This window comes from Ovis canadensis, chromosome 18, assembly GCF_042477335.2.
Source record: "Ovis canadensis isolate MfBH-ARS-UI-01 breed Bighorn chromosome 18, ARS-UI_OviCan_v2, whole genome shotgun sequence".
Classification (NCBI taxonomy): Eukaryota; Metazoa; Chordata; class Mammalia; order Artiodactyla; family Bovidae; genus Ovis; species Ovis canadensis.
The window spans coordinates 61,550,128-61,572,647 of record NC_091262.1 but is presented as its reverse complement, the minus strand read 5'-3'; the positions used below and the strand labels follow the sequence as shown (position 1 = coordinate 61,572,647).

At 38.7% G+C, this 22,520-nt stretch overlaps 1 protein-coding gene and 1 long non-coding RNA gene across 5 annotated transcripts in view; one reads left to right on the top strand and one right to left on the bottom strand.

The window, feature by feature from the left end:
* Positions 1-22,520, top strand: part of LOC138423163 (uncharacterized) — a 76,187-nt gene that overhangs the window by 22,845 nt on the left and 30,822 nt on the right. The window contains exons 4-6 of one of the 4 annotated variants that reach the window (XR_011250152.1): positions 5,533-5,633; positions 8,725-8,846; positions 9,015-9,441. The exons of 1 other annotated variant lie outside the window; for it this stretch is intronic. This is a non-coding gene — a long non-coding RNA (uncharacterized lncRNA). Of the gene's footprint in view, positions 1-5,532; positions 5,634-8,724; positions 8,847-9,014; positions 9,489-22,520 lie in introns of those variants that run through there. 2 more of the 4 variants (XR_011250150.1, XR_011250153.1) reach the window with 2 other exon arrangements.
* Positions 6,046-22,520, bottom strand: part of TTC6 (tetratricopeptide repeat domain 6) — a 211,827-nt gene continuing 195,352 nt past the window's right edge. Inside the window, exons 28-31 of the mRNA XM_069558767.1 lie at positions 18,955-19,107; positions 17,962-18,132; positions 7,274-7,499; positions 6,046-6,773 (exon numbers count right to left, since the gene is read on the bottom strand). Of these exons, the coding sequence (XP_069414868.1) occupies positions 6,637-6,773; positions 7,274-7,499; positions 17,962-18,132; positions 18,955-19,107 (687 nt within the window). The 3' untranslated portion in view covers positions 6,046-6,636. The remainder of the gene's footprint in view (positions 6,774-7,273; positions 7,500-17,961; positions 18,133-18,954; positions 19,108-22,520) is intronic.

Sequence of the window (22,520 nt, the reverse complement as noted above, 5' to 3'; positions counted from 1 at the left end):
CTTATTTCCTAATGTTAAAAACATCCCAGGTTCAGAAACCCTAGAGGAAAGCTCTATACAAAAATCACACTTCCAAAACCAAACTACACTAAAAAAGTTTAGTGTATAGGAACTATTTTCTGGATTGCCAAGGACTTTCAGTTCTCCAACATTTCCACCTCGCCTCACCTTGTCTACTCACCATCAGAGATCCAATATAGTAAACACACAGCATGGGAATTGAAAGCAGGAGATGCAATACTAGAGAAGCCAGCATTCAGTGGAGAATAGAATGCACTGCAGAGCGAGTACCCAACTCATACATTATTCAGGGGAAAGTATACCCTGGAAAAGCGTGTTGAGATGTCTCCCACATTTCAAAGGCACAGAGTTGTACTACAGATCTTGGAAATTTCCTGAATAGGGCTCCAAGACTTTAATATAATCATTGCTCTATCATTTTTAAGGAAGAAGACCTCATCTCTAGTTTTTTGTGTAATATAATAAATCACCTTAACTTAGACACTAAAATTCTTATCATGGTCTTCAGATTAAAAAGACAGATTTGTTCGTAACTTATAAAGCAAACATACTCAAATGGCAGTCTCCCAGTCTAATAACTTCAGAATATTGTTATTTATAACTGTCTTAAAAAAAGAAAACACTTACTACTGCGTAACAGTCATATAAAATATTAAGTTAAACTCCCAGTTACCTTTTGTTTTTTTAAGTGTAAGTCAAGGTGATCTATAGACTTATATAGGTCATCTATGGAAGGTTATAAAAAAAAATATGTTTTCTAAAACATAAGTATGGATCTATCCCTTAGGTCTCTGAACCACACAAGAAAAAAAATAATATTTTAAAGTATCAAATAATAATATATATATAGTAACAATAAATGGAATTGTCTAACCTATTAACCAATTGAAGTAAGATTAAAGAACATTTTTATATTTGGAATGTAAATGATCTTTTTTCCACTTAGAGATTTCTTTCTTTTAAGTGACGGCTATAAAATTACAAGTATCACCGGCATAAACCACTGGCCTCTTAAGATTCATTTCTCTATCATAATTTGTGTCATGAAGTTTGATAGATATATTAAAGCAAAGTTCAGTGCTTTTTTTTTTTCTTCTTCTCATCAGAGGCTTTGGAGATCTTTCTACTTTCAGAGAAGAGCTCTAAAGTAAAGCAAAATCACTACATGAATACCTGAAAACTAATATCTTCCACTTTTGCAAGTAAATTAAAATTATAGTTGCTGGGAAGATAAGAGACCTCAATTGACTCACATGTTTGAATAGCAAATTTTATAGTTTCCTTGGAAATATAAGTGACTATGATCATACTGGGAAATCCCTGGTGGCTTAGAGCGTAAAGCATCTGCCTGCAATGCAGGAGACTCGGGTTCGATCCGAGACCCAAGTTTGATCCCTGGGTCAGGAAGATCCCCTGGAGAAGGAAATGGCAACCCACTCCAGTACTCTTGCCTGAAAAATCCCATGGACGGAGGAGCCTAGTAGGCTACAGTCCATGGGGTCGCAAAGAGTTGGACACGACTGAGCAACTTCACTTCACTTCTTCATGATCATACCATCTGTATAGCAGAAAAAGATGTTTTCAAGACTAAGTTCTTCCCAAGAGATGGTGATGGTGAAACAGGGACCTGAGCTCCTTCCCGAGCAGGACCTGCCTCAACCAGCTGAACTCTATAAAGGGAGCCTGCAGGCCAGCTCTAGCTTGAAGTTCACTATAGACACCCAGAGGAAAAGGCAATGTTCATCTTTTACAGTCATAAATGTTGTTGCAAATAAGCTACTTAATTTAGTGGGTGGGGGACATTATTTTATATTGTTCCTATTCTAAAGCCAAGACACACTCAATGATTTAAACAAAGCAGAAAATGCAGAAGCCTCCACTAAAAATTCAAACTGAGCTTCTTTTAAACCTCCCACACACCCTTGACCAAAAACCCTTCACTAGCAATCCCATTCTTCACAAGTACTCAGTGTTAAAGCCTGGTGTATTCAAATAATTTAAGGTTTTTAAAATATATTTAAGAGGTATATTCTTTATATGTTACAATAAAGTGGAATTATACTTATAAATATTGTTCTACATAATGAAAGTCAAATTATCACTGGTTTCTAGACTAGCATAGAAGCAGAAAGAAAAGAAGGAGCTGAATTACCTTAATGGTTTAGTGGATTAAAACTATGACAATGGTACAATCCATTTACTTTATGGGGATTAACTATAAAGAAGTCAAAGGAGTGTTCCTATCCACTCTTTGGAGCACTAGTTCAGCAGATAGAGCCAGGAACAAGCATATGAATGTTTGGACTCTGACCACTCCTTGCCCCAATTTTAGGTTCAATATCTGCCATGCCCCCCTTGATTACTGCAAAGTTTCTTTTTATATAAAGGAAGTTTAAAATTTGTTACAGCTGTTATTCACTATACTTGATTGGGTTACAGCTAGATTATGTCATAGCATCATCCAATTATAAAAATTAGTAATTAGCTTAAGATGTTAATACATCATAATTTCAGACGTTTCACCCTCATCACCTTGACAGTATTGTTTTCAAGCTACCTACTTGTTATTTTTACAGCAGACTGAGCTCATTCACTACATCTCGGTTTTTCCTAATTTCATTTTCTAGGGTATTCATCTTACAGTTCTTCTACTCACAGATGTTAAGTATGTTGCTCTGAGGATGAGTGCAGTCACCGCTTTGACCTTTAAGAGGCTATGCCTAGAATCTCACATATGTCCACTTTATCACAGAAATGAATAGTACAGTGTTGGGTCATAATGGCTTGCAATGTGAGCATCCAGACTCCCATTTTATTTAGGGAAATTCATCAAATACTTATGAAGCACCAGCTATGTGCCAGGAACTGTGACAACCATTGGCAACACCATGGTGAATGAGATAGGCCTAATCCTTGCCCTCGCAGAGTTTCTAGTCTAGTGAGGAAGATAATCATTAAACACAGATCTACAGATATGAAAGTGTAAGTGAAGTCGCTCAGTCGTGTCCAACTCTTCTCGACCCCATGGACTGCAGCCTACCAGGCTCCTCTGTCCATGGAATTTTCCAGGCAAGAGTACTGGAGTGGGTTGCCATTTCCTTCTCCAGGGGATCTTCCCAACGTAGGGATTGAACCCGGGTCTCCTGCACTGCAGGCAGACGCTTTACCCTCTGAGCCACCAGGGAAGTTGCTCTACAGATATGAAGGGTGTTCTAAAAGAGTAGGTAGCAGTGCCATGGAAGTGCAGAGAAAAAAAGATCTAAACCACCCTCCTGGGGAGAGGAAATGTCTTCTTGAGAATAAATTCCCCAGGCAAAGATGGATGAGGAGAAGAAGAGATGTTGAACGATGGAATCTCACAGTAGATGGTCAAAGAGTCTGCTATTTTTGGAAATCAGTGATTCTCAAAGATTAACTATCAAAACATTTTTAAGCCACTGGGGAACCTCAGAGAGTGAGATCTTCCCACTAAGAAGGTAGACGGGCTCTCAAACCTAAAGGCTATTGCTTCTAGCTCTGATCTGTCTGTCCAGGCACAAATCAACTTCTGCTCTTGTTCATGCAGAGGCATTAAATGTTTTCCCTGCCTCGCTGTGATGCGTCTTCCAGCTACACCCATCTAGAAATAGAGGACAATGTTTCTTATAATGTGATACAAGGAACACGGGTGCAAAAAGATTTCTGTGGGTAGAACAAGGGACAAACATTAATAATTATGCTTTTTTCTCATAAATTCCTTCTTGCTAAATAAATTCAATTGATTCTAGCAAGTCAACTTAAAGGAATATATTACATAAATAAAAACAAAATTAAGTTTGGATAACAACATTACACCAAGGGTGTTCTAAACCCATTAATGTCTCTACCTCATATTTTTTCTCCTGTAAAATGGGAATAATAAGACTTGCCTCATTTATAATGGTGAAATGAAAATGTCCTTAAGCCATAGATGAGTTTCTGGTAGTTAGTAGGTCTTCAGCAGATACAGGTTTCCTTTATTTTTCCCCTTTCTTGCTGCCCACATGCTGACCTTTCTACTGTCATTCTTATCTGGCCTGCACCATCAAAGGCAAAATGTAAAATGTTGCCCACTGACTGTATTTCAAATTAAAAGTTCAAGATAATCTTACTACTGTCATCATACTTACTACTATCATAGACATAAATAAATACACATATACGCCAGTACAAAAGAAGTGTTCTTAAAAAAAAAAAGTGTTCTTTAAGACTGGAAGTCCTTTTTGTGTACTAATAATCATTAGGCAGAGAGCTTTAATGTCACTATGATAAAGATTATTTTCTGGGCGAGTTTGATTTCTCTCTAGGTGAAAAGGAGCAGGAGGAGTAGAGACTTTTAAACTAGAATAGAGGCTGACTTTCAGCTCCACCATTTGCTAGCTGGTCACATAATTTTATCCTTCCGAGCCTCAGTTTCCTCATGCAAAGAAACCTGCTACCTGACAAGGCATAGGTAAAAAAGTAAAACAATGACTGTGAGGCACAGAACACTCTACCTGGCCTGGCCCAGCAGCTTAACCGAGGTGTGGACTGAGGGAAAGCCCTCAGGTGGAAAATTGTAAGTTTGTGCAAGAGGTTGGAGGTCGGTACAGACAGAAACTCTGGGTCCCTAGGGGATATGGACCCAGGACCTGCAGCATTTGGGCATACTAGATATGATTCGCTCCATTATGCCATCATGGTCCTTGGTTTTTATCATTCCTGCTCACGTTATAAGGATTTGTGTGTAATCAGAAAAAAAAAAATCACTAATTGTCTCAGCCTGGGTTGTCTCAGAAAGCAGAGCCAGAGGCCAATGTTTCTGGCCAATGACTTTATCAAGAAGTGCAAACCCAGAAAAGCAGGGGGAGAAACAAAAGCAAGCAAGCCAGGGAAGTCAAAAGCACCAGTGCAGGATATGTCTGGAAGCTGGGTACCAGCTTAGTCTCCCAGGTGAGGTGTACAAGAGGCTATATAGATGAGTATCTCAGAACACTTCACCAAGAGATGGAAAGGAGCTGATTTACTAGTTTTTTCCCTCTCATCATCATTGAAAGCTCATTTGACAGGGACTTGGGTCCCCTGCATGTCCACGGGGTGTGTGGCGCAGCACTGCCACTGCTAGCAGGCCACCCCTCAGCTTTTAACAGAGATGCCCCAGGGCTGTAGGTGAGAGATGTGTGGCTGGGGCATGAGATGAGGGTCTGTCAGTGGGTGCATGAGGTTGTTCTGATCTCATCAGCGGCCGGCCTGGGACTAAAGGTTCTGGAGACAAGTGAGCACAAGAGGATGTGAAGAGGCTTATTAAAGGTGGCTGAGTCATCCACTGAAATACCAGGCGTGGCCCAGTCCTCACGTGAACCTAGTACCACGCCAAGGAAACTATCTTAAAAGAGTGTGAAGCAGCCTCACAGTGGCTTCTGACTTAAAATCAACTTTCTACTATGAAACTCTGGTGCCTCAAATGGAAAACAAAGGCAACTGAGTAGATGGGGGTATTTTTTTTTGCCATAGAGTCTCATCACAGTGAAAACAAGTCTCTGAGGAGCTGGAGACGTACTGGAAGAATGAGACACAGAAGGAAAATAAACTGAGTGGAGCAAATCCAAAGGAGTGTAAGTCAGGAAACTTGGTTACTACCAGTGAGGTAAAGGAAAAGGGTTCTCTGCTTCACTAAAGAAATATTCTATTAAGAATTTCTAGCTGTTTTAAGGAGAAGGCAATGGCAACCCACTCCCGTACTCTTGCCTGGAAAATCCCATGGATGGAGGAGCCTGGTGGGCTGCAGTCCATGGGGTTGCTAAGAGTCAGGCACGACTTAGCGACTTCACTTTGACTTTTCACTTTCATGCATTGGAGAAGGAAATAGCAACCCACTCCAGTGTTCTTGCCTGGAGAATCCCAGGGTTAGGGGAGCCTGGTGGGCTGCCGTCTATGGGGTCGCACAGAGTCGGACACAATTAAGCGACTTAGCAGCAGCAGCAGCCAATTATAAGTATATGCAGATTTTTATATATGTTTATAAAATTTGCATTAAAGAGGCAGATGCTCAAAATCTTCATAGGCGCCATCCTGAGAGGGAGGCTACATGAAAAAGAGAAACATGTTTATGTGTTGGAACAACATACATACTAGGAAGAATTCAGACCTGTGCAGATATTGTTCAAAGGAGGAGAAAGGAAATGTGCTTGACTTTAATTTCTTTATAGTCATCAGCTCTCTATTTTTTAAAATCTGGATATTGTTGAATATCTAGGTACTGATGAAAAGGTCAATGATCCTTTTTCTAAAATCATGCAGTATTATTTTTAAAGGAACTATTTTACTTTAAAGAAAATATTTTGTGTTACTAGGGCCCTTGAGAAACATTCTCATTTAAATTCTAATCTTGTGAAAAAAAATTCATTTTTGAGTTGTTACAAATCTGCAGAAAATGATCTAAAAGTTTTATAATTAATATATAAAGAAGATGTTAAAATGCATCAAAGGATTATATAAAAGACTAACACAAAGAATACAATAATGAAGATAGTGAAAACTTTTTTAAAAGCAACAAACAGGTTTCAATTTCTGGAAGAACAACTGTGTAAATTGCTACAGAATCTGTGGTCTATGTAGTCATACCACCGAGGCACATTCTTGAAGATCAAGTGCTTTGTTATAGTCAGCCATAGCTTCTTCAATCAGACCTATCTTACCACGAACTTCTGCTCTAAGATTATATATTAGAGCATCATTAGGTTGCAAAGACAAAGCTGTAAAAGAAAAAAATTTTCAAGGTATCTTTTATGTGAGCACTCAAAAAGACTCTCATTTTTTAAATACAAATTTTATAGTAAATTATAATAATACTTTATTATTACTATAAGTTATTATTAGTAAATAATAGTATATAATATAAAAATAATACTTTAGTATTACCTATTTAAAAACATTTTTCCTCATATGTACATTATTTAGTTACGTTTGAATCTTTATAAGAAAATTAACTCGGGAAACACAGTACAATGTCTTTTTTGAAAGTCGAGCAATATTTGTGTATGATTTCCGTAATAATTTTCTAATTTTAAATGCCAAAGCGGTAAGTTATTACATAAACAAATCTATATTGATTACATTAAAGATAAGATATACAAAACCATTAATTCTAATGTAAATTTATCTAAGCAAATAGATCTGATGTCTTTCTTCTTTTGTCATCTAAAAACAATTCAAACATTGTAATCTTACTCAAAAAATTACAAAAAAAATATACCTTTACTTAGGTCTTCTTCAGCCAGTTCATATTGCTTTAAACAACAGTAGAAGTATGCTCTGTTAAAATATACTGCAGCCCACAATGGACAGCTTTCAGCTACATATGCAAAATCTTCTTTCGCTTCTTCATACCGCTTTAATACTGTATTTGCAATAGCTCGATTCATGGTAGCACATTCATTTTCTGGATCAAACTTTAAAGCCTTTGAGAAGTAGTCACTAGCCTATAGAAATGTGAAGATAATGACAATCTGAATATATTTTAACTGGCAGCTATACAGCAATTTGAAACACTTTTACTATAAAACTCAGGCCATCCGTATCAGATACAGATGATAAGAAGGTACCGTATTTGCAGAGAATGTAAAAGATGATAATAAAACCAACCAATAGTTGGTCTGCTTTGGGTTATCATCCTGTGTCAGCAGTTTTAGATAGTGTCAGAGATAACATACTCCTCTCTGCTGAAATGTTCTCCTACCACCTCCCCCTGCTGTCTATGCCCCTACCCCTCCCACCACCCACACACACAAATCTCATATCCCTATACAACACTATAAGTTAAGAAAAAAGGTCACAACAGGAAAATAAAACATAAGTTAGAAAACTTTAACAACACTTTTCATATAAAAGCAGAGTAAAGGCTAAAGAGAGAAGCGAACTTTGACAATAAAGTTCTAAACCATACCAAAAAGGTTTAAAAACACAGTTATACTATGAAAAGCTGTAAGGAAAGAAGAGAGAAGATAAAAATCAGCTTTTCAAGAAGATCCAAGATTCCAGATGCTTCACAACAAATTCTCAAGCTGGAAAGGACCCTGCAAATGTGGTCCATAGACCGGTGTTGGGGTCTTAAGTAAGTTAGAAAAATCTTAAAAACTGCTCCTTCACCACAAATAGTTTGAGATACTGATTAGACATGCTACTACTCAAGGTAGGAATCTCTTCTCTAGTTAGAGAATGAATAAAAATTTGACTCCTTTGAATTTGAATTCAAAGGAAACCTCCCTAAATTTGGAAAAACCATTTTTAACAATACAGCTTGCTGAATCCAATCCCTTTATCACTCAATTTTCCCCCAGCGCACCACAGTTTCAAAAAAAGTTTGAAACCTCCCTAAATTAGGAAAAGTCATTTCTAACAATACAGCTTGCTGAATCCAATTCCTTTAGCACTCAATTTTCCCCCAGCACACCACAGTCTGGCTTCTATCTATCTCCCTCTTTCCATGAGGTCAGGTTTTGGTAAGGCTAAGGGTGTTGTGAAGTCCAGCAGACATTTTCTAGACCTTTCCTCCCACAGCATTTCTGTGGCACAGATGCCCTTGGTCTCTCCTTCCCCCTTAAAACTCTTTGTCCTTGAAACAGGGAGTCTCCCTAGTTTTTCTCCTACCTCTCTGATCATTTTCTCAGTCTTCTTCGCTGGACTGTTTTTCTTTATATTTCCCAGGGATTTGTTCTCAGTTCACTTCCACTGTGGGTGAAGTAAAACACTGGGAGCATGGTGGCCAGGAGCTCAGACCTCAGGGCCAGATGTCCAGGCTCTACCACATATTAGCTCTATGCCCTCAGGTGAGTACCTAAAACACTCTTTGACTCATGAAAGCGAAAAATCGAACTCTCCTTTCAGTGCTGCTCTGACAGCTAAGTGAGCTAACAGGTAAAGTACTGAGAACAATATGTAGAATATAATAAAGACTCAATTATACTGATCCATCTTTTTTTTTTTTTTTTTGCTAGTATCTGCAAATGGAGAGATCATAGCCCTCAGGCAATACACCATGAATTTGACTGTTTGTGACTTTTGATAAGCAATTAGATCAACACTGTGTAATCCATCTCATCCCAGAATGGGAGCTGTTCTGTGCTGTGGCTAAGTGCCATTTAAGGATCCCTTAAAAAGGCAGCAGAATTGACATTCCTCTGTGAAAAGCTTAAAGAATTCACTCCTGAACAGGAGGCTGGACTCACAGTCATTACAAATGAGGCAAGGGAATGACTCAAAGCAGGGCCAAGACTTCCTTCAAAAAGTAATTTAAGTTTCATTTTAACTAACCAATAAGTCCTCAATAAAAACTATACAATTCAAAATCACAAAAGGATGACTTCAATCAGGTAGGAGCTAACACCTACCCCAACTAAAATAAATGAACTTAGTAAAACACTATATTATGGCTAACTGTGAACAATATAACTTTCTATTGCAGCTTTAAATATATACTACTTAGGAAATGAAAGCCTATATATTTAATGAGGTTACTAGAAGAACAGGAGTATTATCACCCATGGAGTAGTTAGAGGACAAAGATGCCTACCACAATGGATGGCCTTGATTTAACAACTGGTCTAATTTCCACTGCTCGACATGATAAGTCAATCAGTCATGTCCGCCTCTTTGCAACCTCATGGACTGCAGCACATGAGGCTTCCCTGTCCATTACCAACTCCCAGAGCTTGCTCAAAGTCATGTCCATCGAGTTGATGATGTCATCCAACCATCTCATCCTCTATCGTCCCCTTCTCCTCCTGCCTTCAGTCTTTCCCAGCATCAGGGTCTTTTCCAATGAGTCAGCTCTTCACATCAGGTGGCCAAAGTATTGGAGCTTCAGCATCAGTCCTTCCAATGACTATTCAGGACTGATTTCCTTTCGGATTGACTGAAGTCACTTCAGTCTTGTCCAACTCTTTGTGGCCCCATGGACTGTAACCTGCTAGGTTCCTGTTCATGGGATTCTCCAGGCAAAAATACTGGAGTGGGCTGTAGTATTTCCTTCCCAGAGATCTTCCTGATTCAGGGACTGAACGTACATCTCTTCTGCTTCCTACACTGGCAGTAGGGCTCTTTACGACTAGTGCCACCTGGGAAGCTACAACTTGCTTACTAGCTTCTAGATGCTTTCTGATTCAAACTGTGTCTCTAGAATTTCAATCCCCAAAACTAAAATTAGTTCAGAACCATAACTGTAAATTCCCTTGTGCCTGTAATTAATTAGAAGGCTGACTCAGTTATTATTGAAAAGTCACCTATAATTCATGATGCATCCAAATGTGGTTTACCACCATGAAGCTACTAACTAATCACAAAAGAAGCCAGAACACATACATGTCTTAACCCTCTAGAGATTATTTGGTTTATTGAAAGACCCTTCCTCCTGGCCCTAAATCTTCCATCCATAGTCAGAAATAAAGCAGGGAGGAGGGTGTACAGCAAATAGAAGAATTTTCTCCACAAAAAAACCACAGAGCATACAAAAATAGCTGAATAAACCACTCTCAAAGTCTGTTTGTCTCTGAAGGGAGCACGCACTATAAAGCCCAGGTATCCAGTCTATCAAGACAGAGGACAGAATATATTTTAGATCAAATATTTGCCCAGCTGATGTTCCCCTAGTTTGAGGAGAAAGAGCCATACTTTTTAAGTATGATCAAAATTCAAACTACACTTCAGATCTAACCAAACAGTCTTATACATGATATCCATAGACTTATTCGGGACAAATAAGCTTAAAATGTGAGAGTTTCCTTCTCACATGGACCATAAGCAGCTATGGAAACAGAAAATTGCCCTGGGCATTGTGTATGTCTTAATCTCATTAACTAACTCTCTAGCACACAGACACATTGCCAAAACTCAGCTGGAGAGTAGTCTGAGCTTGACAAAGTTTAAGGTAACTTACCCTGACCGTCAGCCTCGGAAGACATTAGACTCCCAGCTATCTGAGGTCTGAGCTATGACAATCTCATTCATGCCTCACACAATAATATCTTTGATAATTCTCGGTCCCAGCATCTAACTTCACCTCTGAGGTCAACCAGCCTCATCATAGGGGTCAGCAAGCTAACTGATTTAACTTGGGAAAGAATGAAACTAATGCAATTGCAGCAGAAACAGAATGGAAGTGGCATGTGTGAGAAAAAACTAAGAAGCAAAACTGACAGAATCAGATGACTGATTAGATGAAGCTGAGGAAGAAAAATTATGATTGATGCAATATTTCTACTCAGGTGACTCTAAGGAATGACATCTTGAATTGAGACAGGGTTTCTAGGAAGAAGAGCTGGACGGGGTGTAGAAGATACAGAGGTTAATTCCGTTTTGACTCTAATGCACTTATAAAGCATCCAGTTTCAGCAACTGATAAGTATGGGTTAGGAGCTCAGAAGAAAGGTAGAGGCTGACATGCAGCATAAGCCGTGGGTATGGATGTGCTTTCTGAGTAAGGAAATATAGGAGAAGAGACAGGAGTGTGATTCCTGGCATTAAAGAGCTTACCTGGAATGAGGAGATAAGAGACTAACTCAGAGAAACGGCTATGGAGTGACACAAAGCCATACTGAATTTGTATAGAAAGAATTATATACAAAGCAGTATAGAGTCAAGATCTCACTTTAGATTTAACCACCAACTTCAAATGAGAACTTAAAGTTGTCTGGTAGTCCTACTATACTTCCCTGGAATGTTCACACTACCACTCTCTAGAATAATTATTTCACATGCTCTCTTTCCTCTTCAAAACTCCTAGCCACATGTCCCCCTTTTTACCTATCCATCCTTACTCTTAACTGGTAAATGATACTCATATCTCATGGAAAAACTATAACCAATAAATAGAAATGCCTACTATCAAAATCTACCTATCAGACTTCCCTGGTGGTGCAGTGGATAAGAATCCACCTGCCAAGACAGTGGACACGGGTTCCATCACTGGTCTGAGAAGATTCCACATGCCAAGGAGAACCTAAACTTGTATGCCACAACCGCTGAGCCTGCGCTCTAGGGCCAGTGAGCCACAACTGTGGAGCCCACATACCACAGCTACTGAAGCCCCCACGCCTAGAGCCCATGCTCCACAACAAGAGAAGCCACCCCAGTGAGAAGCCTGCGAACCGCAGTGAGGATCTGCCCCCACTCACCGCAACTAGCTGAGCACCGGAGAACTGGTACTTTTGAACTGTGGTGTTGGAGAAGACTCTTGAGAGTCCCTTGGACTGCAAGGAGATCCAACCAGTCCATCCTAAAGGAGACCAGTCCTGGGTGTTCATTGGAAGGACTGATGCTGAGGCTAAATCTCCAGTAATTTGGCCACTTGATGTGAAGAACTGACTCACTGGAAAAGACCCTGATGCTGGGAAAGATTGAAGGCAGGAGGAGAAGGGGATGACAGAGGATGAGATGGTTGGATGGCATCACCAACTCGATGGACATGAGTTTGAGTAAACTCTGGAAGTTGGTGATAGACAGGGAGGCCTGGCGTGCTGCAGTCCATGGGGTCAGAAAGAATCAGACATGACTGAGCGACTGAACTGAACACCACGACCAGAGAAAGTCTGCACAAAGCAACAAAAATCCAGTGCAATCAAAAAATAAATAAATAAAAAGCAACTTTTAAAAAAATCTATCCATCTACAGCAGCGGTACTCTCTTCTATACTCTGTCCGTTCCTTCACGACATAATGGATAGTGTGACCTGCTCTCTTCAAAGGCCACCCCTGGAACTTCCAAACTTTAGCCCCTCCAAATCCTCAAAGATTTTGATCCTAATTATCTCTATCACTCTCTCCTATACCAACAATTTCTCCTTTTCCACCAGATCCTTTAACACAGGAGCATGAATCAATATCCCTCATATTTTAAAAAATTAAAAGTAGCAACACCTTACTCCACTCCAGCCATCACCCCCATTTCACTACTTCTCTTCACAGGAGAATTTCTGGAACTAGTTGAACTGTCTAATTCTTCCCCTCACATTTTCTCCAAAACCCTTTCCACTTAAGGCTCTGGTGCCATTGCTACTCCAATGATGTTCTTACCAAAGTCATCAAGGATTCTCTCCATCCTCTCTTACCTGGACTTCTCAGCAGCATTTGACACAGGGCACATTTCTTCAAGCACTTTGTTCTTGAGGTAATATATGCTCTCCTGCTTTTCTTCCCATCATCCTGGCTGGATTCTCCCTTCTCAGTCTACACTCTGGCATCTCCTCTCTGCCTCACTTCTAAACACTGATGTTGCCCCAGAGCTTGCTCCTTAAACCCCTTCTCTCCACCTACATTATCCACCCAGGTAACCTCCTATAGTCCAACACACATGCTAATACTGATATAGTACTGCTTATATGAGGTGGTATTAGATGTTTATCACACTACTAATATTATATTATTTTCTATTTCTTCCTCCAATAAAATGTAAACTACATCATAAAAGAAGTCTTCCTTGTCTCGTTTAGCTCTGTATCCTCAGGGTCTTCGTCAATTCCTAGCAGATGGCAGGTAGGAGATTGAAAGAATGAAGAGCTAAGTGGAATCAGGAAGTACTTGCTCAACTCTTCCAGCAAAATGCAAAGGACTGTAGCCTCTCAGTAGATAAAGCTGTCCTGAAGATCACTTTTAAGGGGTATGGTGACAATATCAGGTGGTAGAGGAGAATACAGAGGTTATAGATCTCAGAAAATGCAAGCAATAAAAACTTTTTAAGATGAGTATGTTATCTTAGAAGCAAGGACTGTGAGAAGTTCTAAGAGACACAGAGCTTGTGATAAAAGTCTTCCCAAACCAGGCTACACTAAACAGAACAGACTGGAAAGTCCTTTGCAAAAGCACCAGAGGTAGCTCAACTCAGAAAGTTACCATGGATCATCACCCTGTTTTCCACAGGAATCTCTGCTTTCAGTCCAGGGGGTAAAAAAAATTATCTCATTCAAATATAAGGAACAGAAAAGTAATTTGCCTGCCTTCATTGTAAAAATCAAAGATAAAAAATTAATAGATTTTTAGAAATAAAAGTGACCAGAAAAAAGTATTACTACACTGTAGATAAAAGTTGTAACATTATAAAATGAACTAGAAAAAATTGGTAAGAAATCGCATTTAATTTTTTTAATTAAATAATTAAATAATCTATCTTTAAAAAGAGGTGGCCAGGAAGAAATGTCATGGAAATGGCATAGAAAAGAATTTTAAAGAAACCTGAATTATAAGGTCCACAAGGGAATAACAAATAGAAAACACAGTAAAGATTTAGAAAGTGTTAGTCGATCAGTTGTGTCCGACTCTTTGTGACTCCATGAACTGTAACCCACCAGGCCCCTCTGTCCATGGAATTCTCCAGGCAAGAATACTGGAGTGGGTTGCCATGCCCTCCTCCAGGGGATCTTCCCAACCTAGGGATAGAACCTAAGTCTCCCAGGTTGCAGGCAGATTCTTTACTGTGTGAGCCATCAGGAAAGCCCAAAGATTTAGGAGAGAGATGCAGAAGAAAATGAAACAGAAATTAAGAGATTAAAAAAATGCTTGAAAAAAAATAACTGGCATATAGAAGTCAAAATACATCCCATTTGTAATCATTGGTATTCATTGGCATTGAAGAAAATCAAAATAGTGAAACAGAAAAATTCTTACACTGAATTCAACAAATTTTCCAGAATCTAAATATTGAAAATGCTCTGTACTTTCAACTTTTACCCCAAAAGGTCAATTCTAACAAATAGTTGAGTAAAACTTTTCATTTATAAAAACAAAAAAAACCTGATTTTGTGATTCTGACAAAAAGAAGTCATCAACAACAAAAATCAGGTTTGCATCAGACTTTGGGTACCAATAAATATAACACTGAAAAATAGTGAAAGACACAGACATTCAAGGAAAGAAAGAGTGAGTGAAGGATACTAAATCCAGACATGCTGTCTGAAGACATAAAGGCTGCGGGCTAACAGCTGTGAACATGAAACAATTCAAGGAATATGAACCCTTCCTCAAGACTCTATCTGTTGTGGTGGTTGTTCAATCACTAAGTCATGTCCAACTGTTTGTGACCCCATGGACTGTAGCCCATTGTCCATGCGATTTTCCAGGCAAGAATACAGGGGTGGGTTGCCATTTCCTTCTCCAGGGGATCTTTCTGACACAGGGATTGAACCCGGGTCTCCTGCATTGGCAGGTGGATTATTTGCCATTACTGACTCAGGGAAGTCCCCAGGACTCTACTAGAAGACTAATTTTAGAGCACCGAAAAATGATTGGTTAGAAGGGAAACTTTGGCAAAAAGCCTGGTGAGGAGAATTAAATATATTTAACTGAAGAACTAAGACTAAAACAAAAAATAAGGATAACAAAATAGTATGCAAACATTAAATCTTCTGGCAGCATAGGAAGAACGAAGGACTACAAAATGGGAAAATACAGAGAGAATGGAAAGCAAGTTAACGTGACAAGTTGACATAAAAAAACTCAAGCATATTTAAGGATATTAAATATAAACATTTTTAAAAAGAGAAAACTATTAACTAAAAGTGACTAATGTGTGAGAGGGAGAAGTAAGAGGGAAAGATATTAAAGGGTCATTTTGCTTTCCTGGTGGCTCAGACCATACAAAATCTGCCTGCAATGTGGGAAACCTGGGTTTGATCCCTGGGTTGGGAGGATCCCTTGGAGGAGAGCATGGCAACCCACTCCAGTATTCCTGCCTGGAGAATTCCCATGGACAGAGAAGCCTGGCAGGCTATGGTCCATGGGGTCACAAAGAATCGGACACAACTGAATGACTAAGCACAGCACACAGCACAGCACAGCAGAGAAACTAAAGAAATAAGGAAGTGAGGGCACAAAGGTATTTTTATAAAGGTAATCACTAAAGCAAAACTGCAAGGAGATCAAACCAGTCAATCCTAAAGGAAATCAACACTGAATATGCATTGGAAGGACTGATGCTGAAGCTGAAGAAGCTCCAAAACTTTGGTCACCTGATGTGAAGAGACTATTCATTGGAAAAGACTCTGACGCTGGGAAAGGATAAAGACAAAAGGAGAAGGGGTGGCCGAAGATGAGATATTTAAATAGCATCACCACTCAATGGACATGAATTTGAGCAAACTCCAGGAGATAGTGAAGGACAGAGGAGCCTGGTGTGCTGCAGTTCCTGGGGTTGCAAAGAGTTGGACACAACTCAGTGACAACAACAAAGCAAAACTGTAAACCTTCCTAAATATTAGGAACAATTCTAAATTTTTAAATAAAACAAACCACAGAATAAAAATCTAAACACACGTAAACATAAAATAACAGAACTAATACCAAATATACCGACTATGCCAAAACATAAATGGGATATTTATTAAAAGATAAATATTTTCAAATTTTGTCATCTAAAACAAAATCCAACTCTACACTGTAGGAAAGAGACAAAACTAAAACAAAGAATTTTAAACATTGAAAATAAAAGGAAGGACAAAGGAATACCAAGCAGAAGCCAATCAAATGAAATCAGAGGGCAAATCTTCATATCAGATAAAGGAGAATTTATTCCAAAGAGAAACAAAGAAGAGCATTTGTAACGCTGAAGATTACAATTCACAATGCATATATAATATGTATTAATATCTATCCATGAAATACTGTATTTCATAAGGTGGGAATTAAACAGATATAACTGGAGAAGGAAACGGCAACCCACTCCAATATTCCTGCCTGAGAAATTCCATGGACAAAGGAGCCTGGAGGGCCATAGTGCATGGGGTCACAAAGAGTTGGGCACAACTCAACCACTAAACAAGAATGAAAGAGATATAAAGAAACCTACATAGGATCACACTAATTATAGGATACTTGAATAAACCTTTCTCTGTACAAGATAAACCAAATGAACAAAATAGTATGAATAAAGATTAATTAAAAATATAATTAATAAGGTAGATCTTATACATTTCAACACTATATGCTAATGATAGAAACTCTTTTTGAGAAGGCCCCTGGAATATTAAAGAAAAAAGTTATCATGTATTAGACCACATTAAAACCCAATAAATTTCAATATTTGAAAATATAAAAATCCTCCCTCCTGAACATTTTAAGTGCTCCATCAATTTATCCTTTAATCAAAGGGGAAATCTGGCTAAAATTTCAAGTGCAACATTTTGGGAAAACAAAAATAAAAACACTAAAGACCAAAATTCAGGGGATACTGCTGAAAACATTACTTGGGAGAAAGGCATAACCCTTAACAACTTACCACAATATAAGTGAAAGAGTGAATAAATAAAGCTCTGACTCAAAAAATTAGACAAAGAATATAATAAAATTGAAGATAAAGAACAAAAGAGTAAACATTTAAAAACACAACAAATAGTTTGATTCGTGTAATGCATGACAATTCAAACATAATAAATTCAAAATATAAAAATATCATCTACTAACCCAACATTTTCATTTCAGACATTATGAACTGATGCTGAAAAAAAGATTGTTGCCATAAAAACCAGAAGTAACATACACATCTCCTCACCCCCAGTCAAGTGCTCATGTGACTGAAACTTAAGGTAGAAATTACGATGAGCTAGACAATTAGATCATGAAAGATAGTCTGAAAGAAAGTCTGAGATTTTGCTAAATGGGGACAAAAAGCAGAGAATTCCAGGTGGGAAGCTGGCAACAATGGACAGCAAGGAGACTGCAGGCACCTGGAGAAGTCCAAAACAATGTTTACTGGACAAGTGTTGAGTGGCTGATAATAATGAAAAGAATAAATGCACAGAGGTGTAAGCATTTAATACATAATTATAGGCATTCTTATGAAAGAGAAAATCTCCTAAAGAGCTAATGAATGCCTGAGACATAAAGATTGCATTTTGAAACTATATGTAATGAAGAAAGCACTTACTGTCAAAAAGAAAACAAGAAGGAAAACTCACATTACCTGGGAAAATTGCCTGTGATGAAAGTAGATATTTCCTGCATTAAAGTAAGCCAGCGAGTAGGTGGGGTTTAAAGAAATTGCTTCTTGATAGTCTCTCATTGCGTTCTGTTGTTGACCCATAAACTCATGAATCACACCACGATTTGTTAAGAATTCTGCTGTACCATTGATCTGCAATATAATAGTAAGAGCAGTTAGCGTCTGGGAATAGTATTTATCTCCGATTTCATGTCTACAAAAATGGACATTATGAAATCTCTTTGTGGGAAGCTAGTGATTTTATAGGGCAGGTAAAACTCCACTAGAGCAAACATTTTGAGAAAGGACTTGGCATGAAGTTGGTTCAATGCCAACATTTTGTTGATTTGGTTGCAATAAAACAAATAATCTTAGTGCTTTACTCAGTTCCTTTGCAAAGAATGGGGCTTAAGAATAGATGCATGAGGAAAAGTTTGTCTGTTTAGCTCTGTCAAGCTGGAGGAGAAATTAAAAAGTTACCATGTTTATTTGTCCTATGCAGTATAGCAATTACCTTTCAGGTCTTTCCTTTATCTACCCAAATATACAAAAAAAAAAAAGAATCCAAAATTGAGAAGACAAAAGGAAGATTTTCTGTCTTTGAATTTATTTGCCATTTCACTACAGAAAAAGCTGGGGATTTACATTATTCCTTCTTTAGTTCCTTCAAAGCCAGAAGATTATTTTATTTTTTAATTATAAAATAATATTGATGTATCATGAAGCTATAAATTTGCATGTACTAAGAGGAATCAACTAAGAGAAATGTATTTTCAAAATTTTAAATACATTTAGGTTATAAAACTGGCAAGCTATAATAACTCTTTATTCTGCGAAACTCCTGGGGGAAAAAATACAAATATTATTTTTTCTACAAGTCACTTTTAAAAGGCGACAGAGGACTTCTTACTTCATCTTATTCACTGATGACATTAATTTACACTAATGATAAATATAATATAAGTGGATTTTTACCTTTATGGCAGCATTTATATCCTGAAATGCAGCAAAATTATCACCCATCTGAAGACAGACCACAGCTCTTCCTTCATAGGCTAGGTAGCTCTTTGGATCAACTTCCATAGCAATGGTAAAGTGGTTCCAAGCTTTCTGGAATTTTCCTTGGGCCTAAAATAATTTTCCATTTACACCAAGTAGGAAATTGTCCATATCATGACAAATGTTTATGATTCTAACTTAAATAAAGTCTTTTAGTAAGGGTATATTTATACTGTGCTAAATCTAAGATATTTTAAACAAGGAAGTAGGCTGTACTGTGAGTACATTCAAATGACTGATTCCCCTGAGTATTTATGCTGAAATTTTAATTAGTTGAAATACTGATAATCAGAACCATGTCTTAGACGGGTTTTCAACAACATAAAATCTTGACCACCATGGGAAACACCAATGCTTCTGACAATCACTACCAAATTTACATTGAGTTCTGCAAGCTCAGTTGGTAAAGGATCCACCTGCAATGCAGGGGACCCCGGTTCGATTCCTGGGTTGGGAAGATCTGCTGGAGAAGGGATAGGCTACCCACTCTAGTATTCTTGGGCTTCCCTTGTGGCTCAGCTTGTAAAGAATCCACCTGCAAAGTGGGAGAGTTGGATTTGACCCCTGGCTTGGGAAGATCCCCTGGAGAAGGGAAAGGCTACCCACTCCAGTATTCTGGCCTAGAGAATTCCATGGACTGCATAGTCCATGGGATAGCAAAGAGATGGACATGACTGAGCAACTTTCACTTTCACTGCACACACAGGCAGGAATCGTTTATTTGCTTGGCATTGAAACTCTAGTTATACATATTATACATAACAAAATAAATATGTGCTCAATAATTAAATAAACTAATGGTATAAAGTGAAAGTGTATAAATTGTACAGCCCATGGAATTCTCCAGGCCAGAATACTGGAGTGGGTAGCCTTTCCCTTCTCCAGGGGATCTTCCAAACCCAGTATCGAACCCAAGTCTCCAGCATTGCAGGTGGATTCTTTACCAGCTGAGCCACAGGGAAGCCCATAATGGTATAAAACATAACTGTTACAATGCACCAGTGTCTGGCATTTTAGGATCACTATACACATTCCATGAAAAATGCATACAAATCAATCAAGCAGGTATTTATACCAACCTTAGTACCAACTGGAAAAAAAGAGAGAAGGTTAGGAGAGGGACACTGTTAGCAGAAAGATGTCAGAGTATTTCCTAGAGAAGACCAGTTGGCAACTAAATAAATCATCACAGAAAGGCAGTGAGTGAGTTGATAAATTCAGCACAGCCCAGGGCCTGTCTTTATTCCTGTGGGCTCAAAAACCCAACTTGCCAGTCTCAGAAGCTGACTCTCACATAAACCAATTGACTCTTGAATAAAACTAATCCAAAATAGAACGTAGAGTCAACCAGACACTGTCTTTAACCAGTAAACTTCTCCCTCACAGTAAATAATGTGAAAATCAATGTCACCATCACAAGTTCATTTGATAAACAAGGAATTGAACTTGTCTGGTCCTGACAACATCTGTTCTGCTCACTTCACGTCTCTAGTGCTAAGTGCGTAAAAGGGGAATCTATGTCATATTTATCTAAAAAATGGTCACTCGTGGCCCTCAACAGGATTTGATGGGTTTTTCTAGCTCTCATTTTTCCATCCTTCCTTTCCTGATTCAATTCTTCCTCATACTGACGAGTTCCTTCAGGTTGACATACACCCAGTGAGATCTTCATAAAATACAGATCTGATGTCAGTGCTCTGGTGAGTGATATTCACATGTTTAACTGACCTAGACCAGTTAAAATGACCTTCACCTCCAGTCATTACTCAGTTCTGCAGTCTTACCCCACATTACTCTCACCTTGTCCGTAACATTCTGCCTCCCTTAAGCCTTCTGTCTCTTTCTCACCAAATGAGCTGGTCCCTCTCTGTGGAACACGGTGTTCTAAGCCCCAACTCCTACTTCTAATTACTAGTTTTTCATACCTCGATTTAAATGTTAATTTCTCAAAAAGTCTTTCCTCATCCCCTCAAACAAAGCTAGGTTTCCTTAATATGTTCAGTTCAGTTCAGTTCAGTTCAGTCCAGTTCAGTTCAGTCGCTCAGTTGTGTCCGACTCTTTGCGACCCCATGAATCGCAGCACGCCAGGCCTCCCTGTTCATCACCATCTCCCAGAGTTCACTCAGACTCATGTCCATCGAGTCCGTGATGCCATCCAGCCATCTCATCCTCAGTTGTCCCTTTCTCCTACTGCCCTCAATCCCTCCCAGCATCAGAGTCTTTTCCAATGAGTCAACTCTTAGCAAAGAGCAATATTGCATAGGAACCTGGAATGTCAGGTCCATGAATCAAGCCAAATTGGAAGTGGTCAAACAAGAGATGGCAAAGATGAACGTTGACATTCTAGGAATCAGCAAACTAAAATGGACTGGAATGGGTGAATTTAACTCAGATGACCATTATATCTACTACTGTGGGCAGGAATCCCTTAGAAGAAATGAAGTAGCCATCAGGGTCAACAAAAGAGTCCAAAATGCAGTACTTGGATACAATCTAAAAAACGACAGAATGAACTCTGTTCATCTCCAAGGCAAACCATTCAATATCACAGTTATCCAAGTCTATGCCCCAACCAGTAATGCTGAAGAAGCTGAAGTTGAACGGTTTTATGAAGACCTACAAGACCTTTTAGAACTAACACCCAAAAAAGATGTCCTTTTCATTATAGGGGACTGGAATGCAAAAGTAGGAAGTCAAGAAACACCTGGAGTAACGGGCAAATTTGGCCTTGGAATGCGGAATGAAGCAGGGCAAAGACTAATGGAGTTTTGCCAAGAAAACGCACTGGTCATAGCAAACACCCTCTTCCAACAATACAAGAGAAGACTCTACACATGGACATCACCAGATTGAAATCAGATTGATTATATTCTTTGCAGCCAAAGATGGAGAAGCTGTATACAGTCAGTAAAAACAAGACCAGGAGCTGACTGTGGCTCAGATCATGAACTCCTTATTACCAAATTCAGACTTAAATTGAAGAAAGTAGGGAAGACCACTAGACCATTCAGGTATGACCTAAATCAAATCCCTTATGATTATACAGTGGAAGTGAGAAATAGATTGAAGGGCCTAGATCTGATAGATAGTGCCTGATGAACTATGGAATGAGGTTCATGACACTGTACAGGAGACAGGGATCAAGACCATCCCCATGGAAAAGAAATGCAAAAAAGCAAAATGGCTGTCCGGGGAGGCCTTACAAATAGCTGTGAAAAGGAGAGAGGCAAGGGGCAAAGGAGAAAAGGAAAGATATAAGCATCTGAATGCAGAGTTCCAAAGAATAGCAAGAAGAGATAAGAAAGCCTTCTTCAGCGATCAATGCAAAGAAATCGAGGAAAACAACAGAATGGGAAAGACTAGAGATCTCTTCAAGAAAATTCGAGATACCAAGGGAACATTTCATGCAAAGATGGGCTCGACAAAGGACAGAAATGGTCTGGACCTAACAGAAGCAGAAGATATTAAGAGGAGGTGGCAAG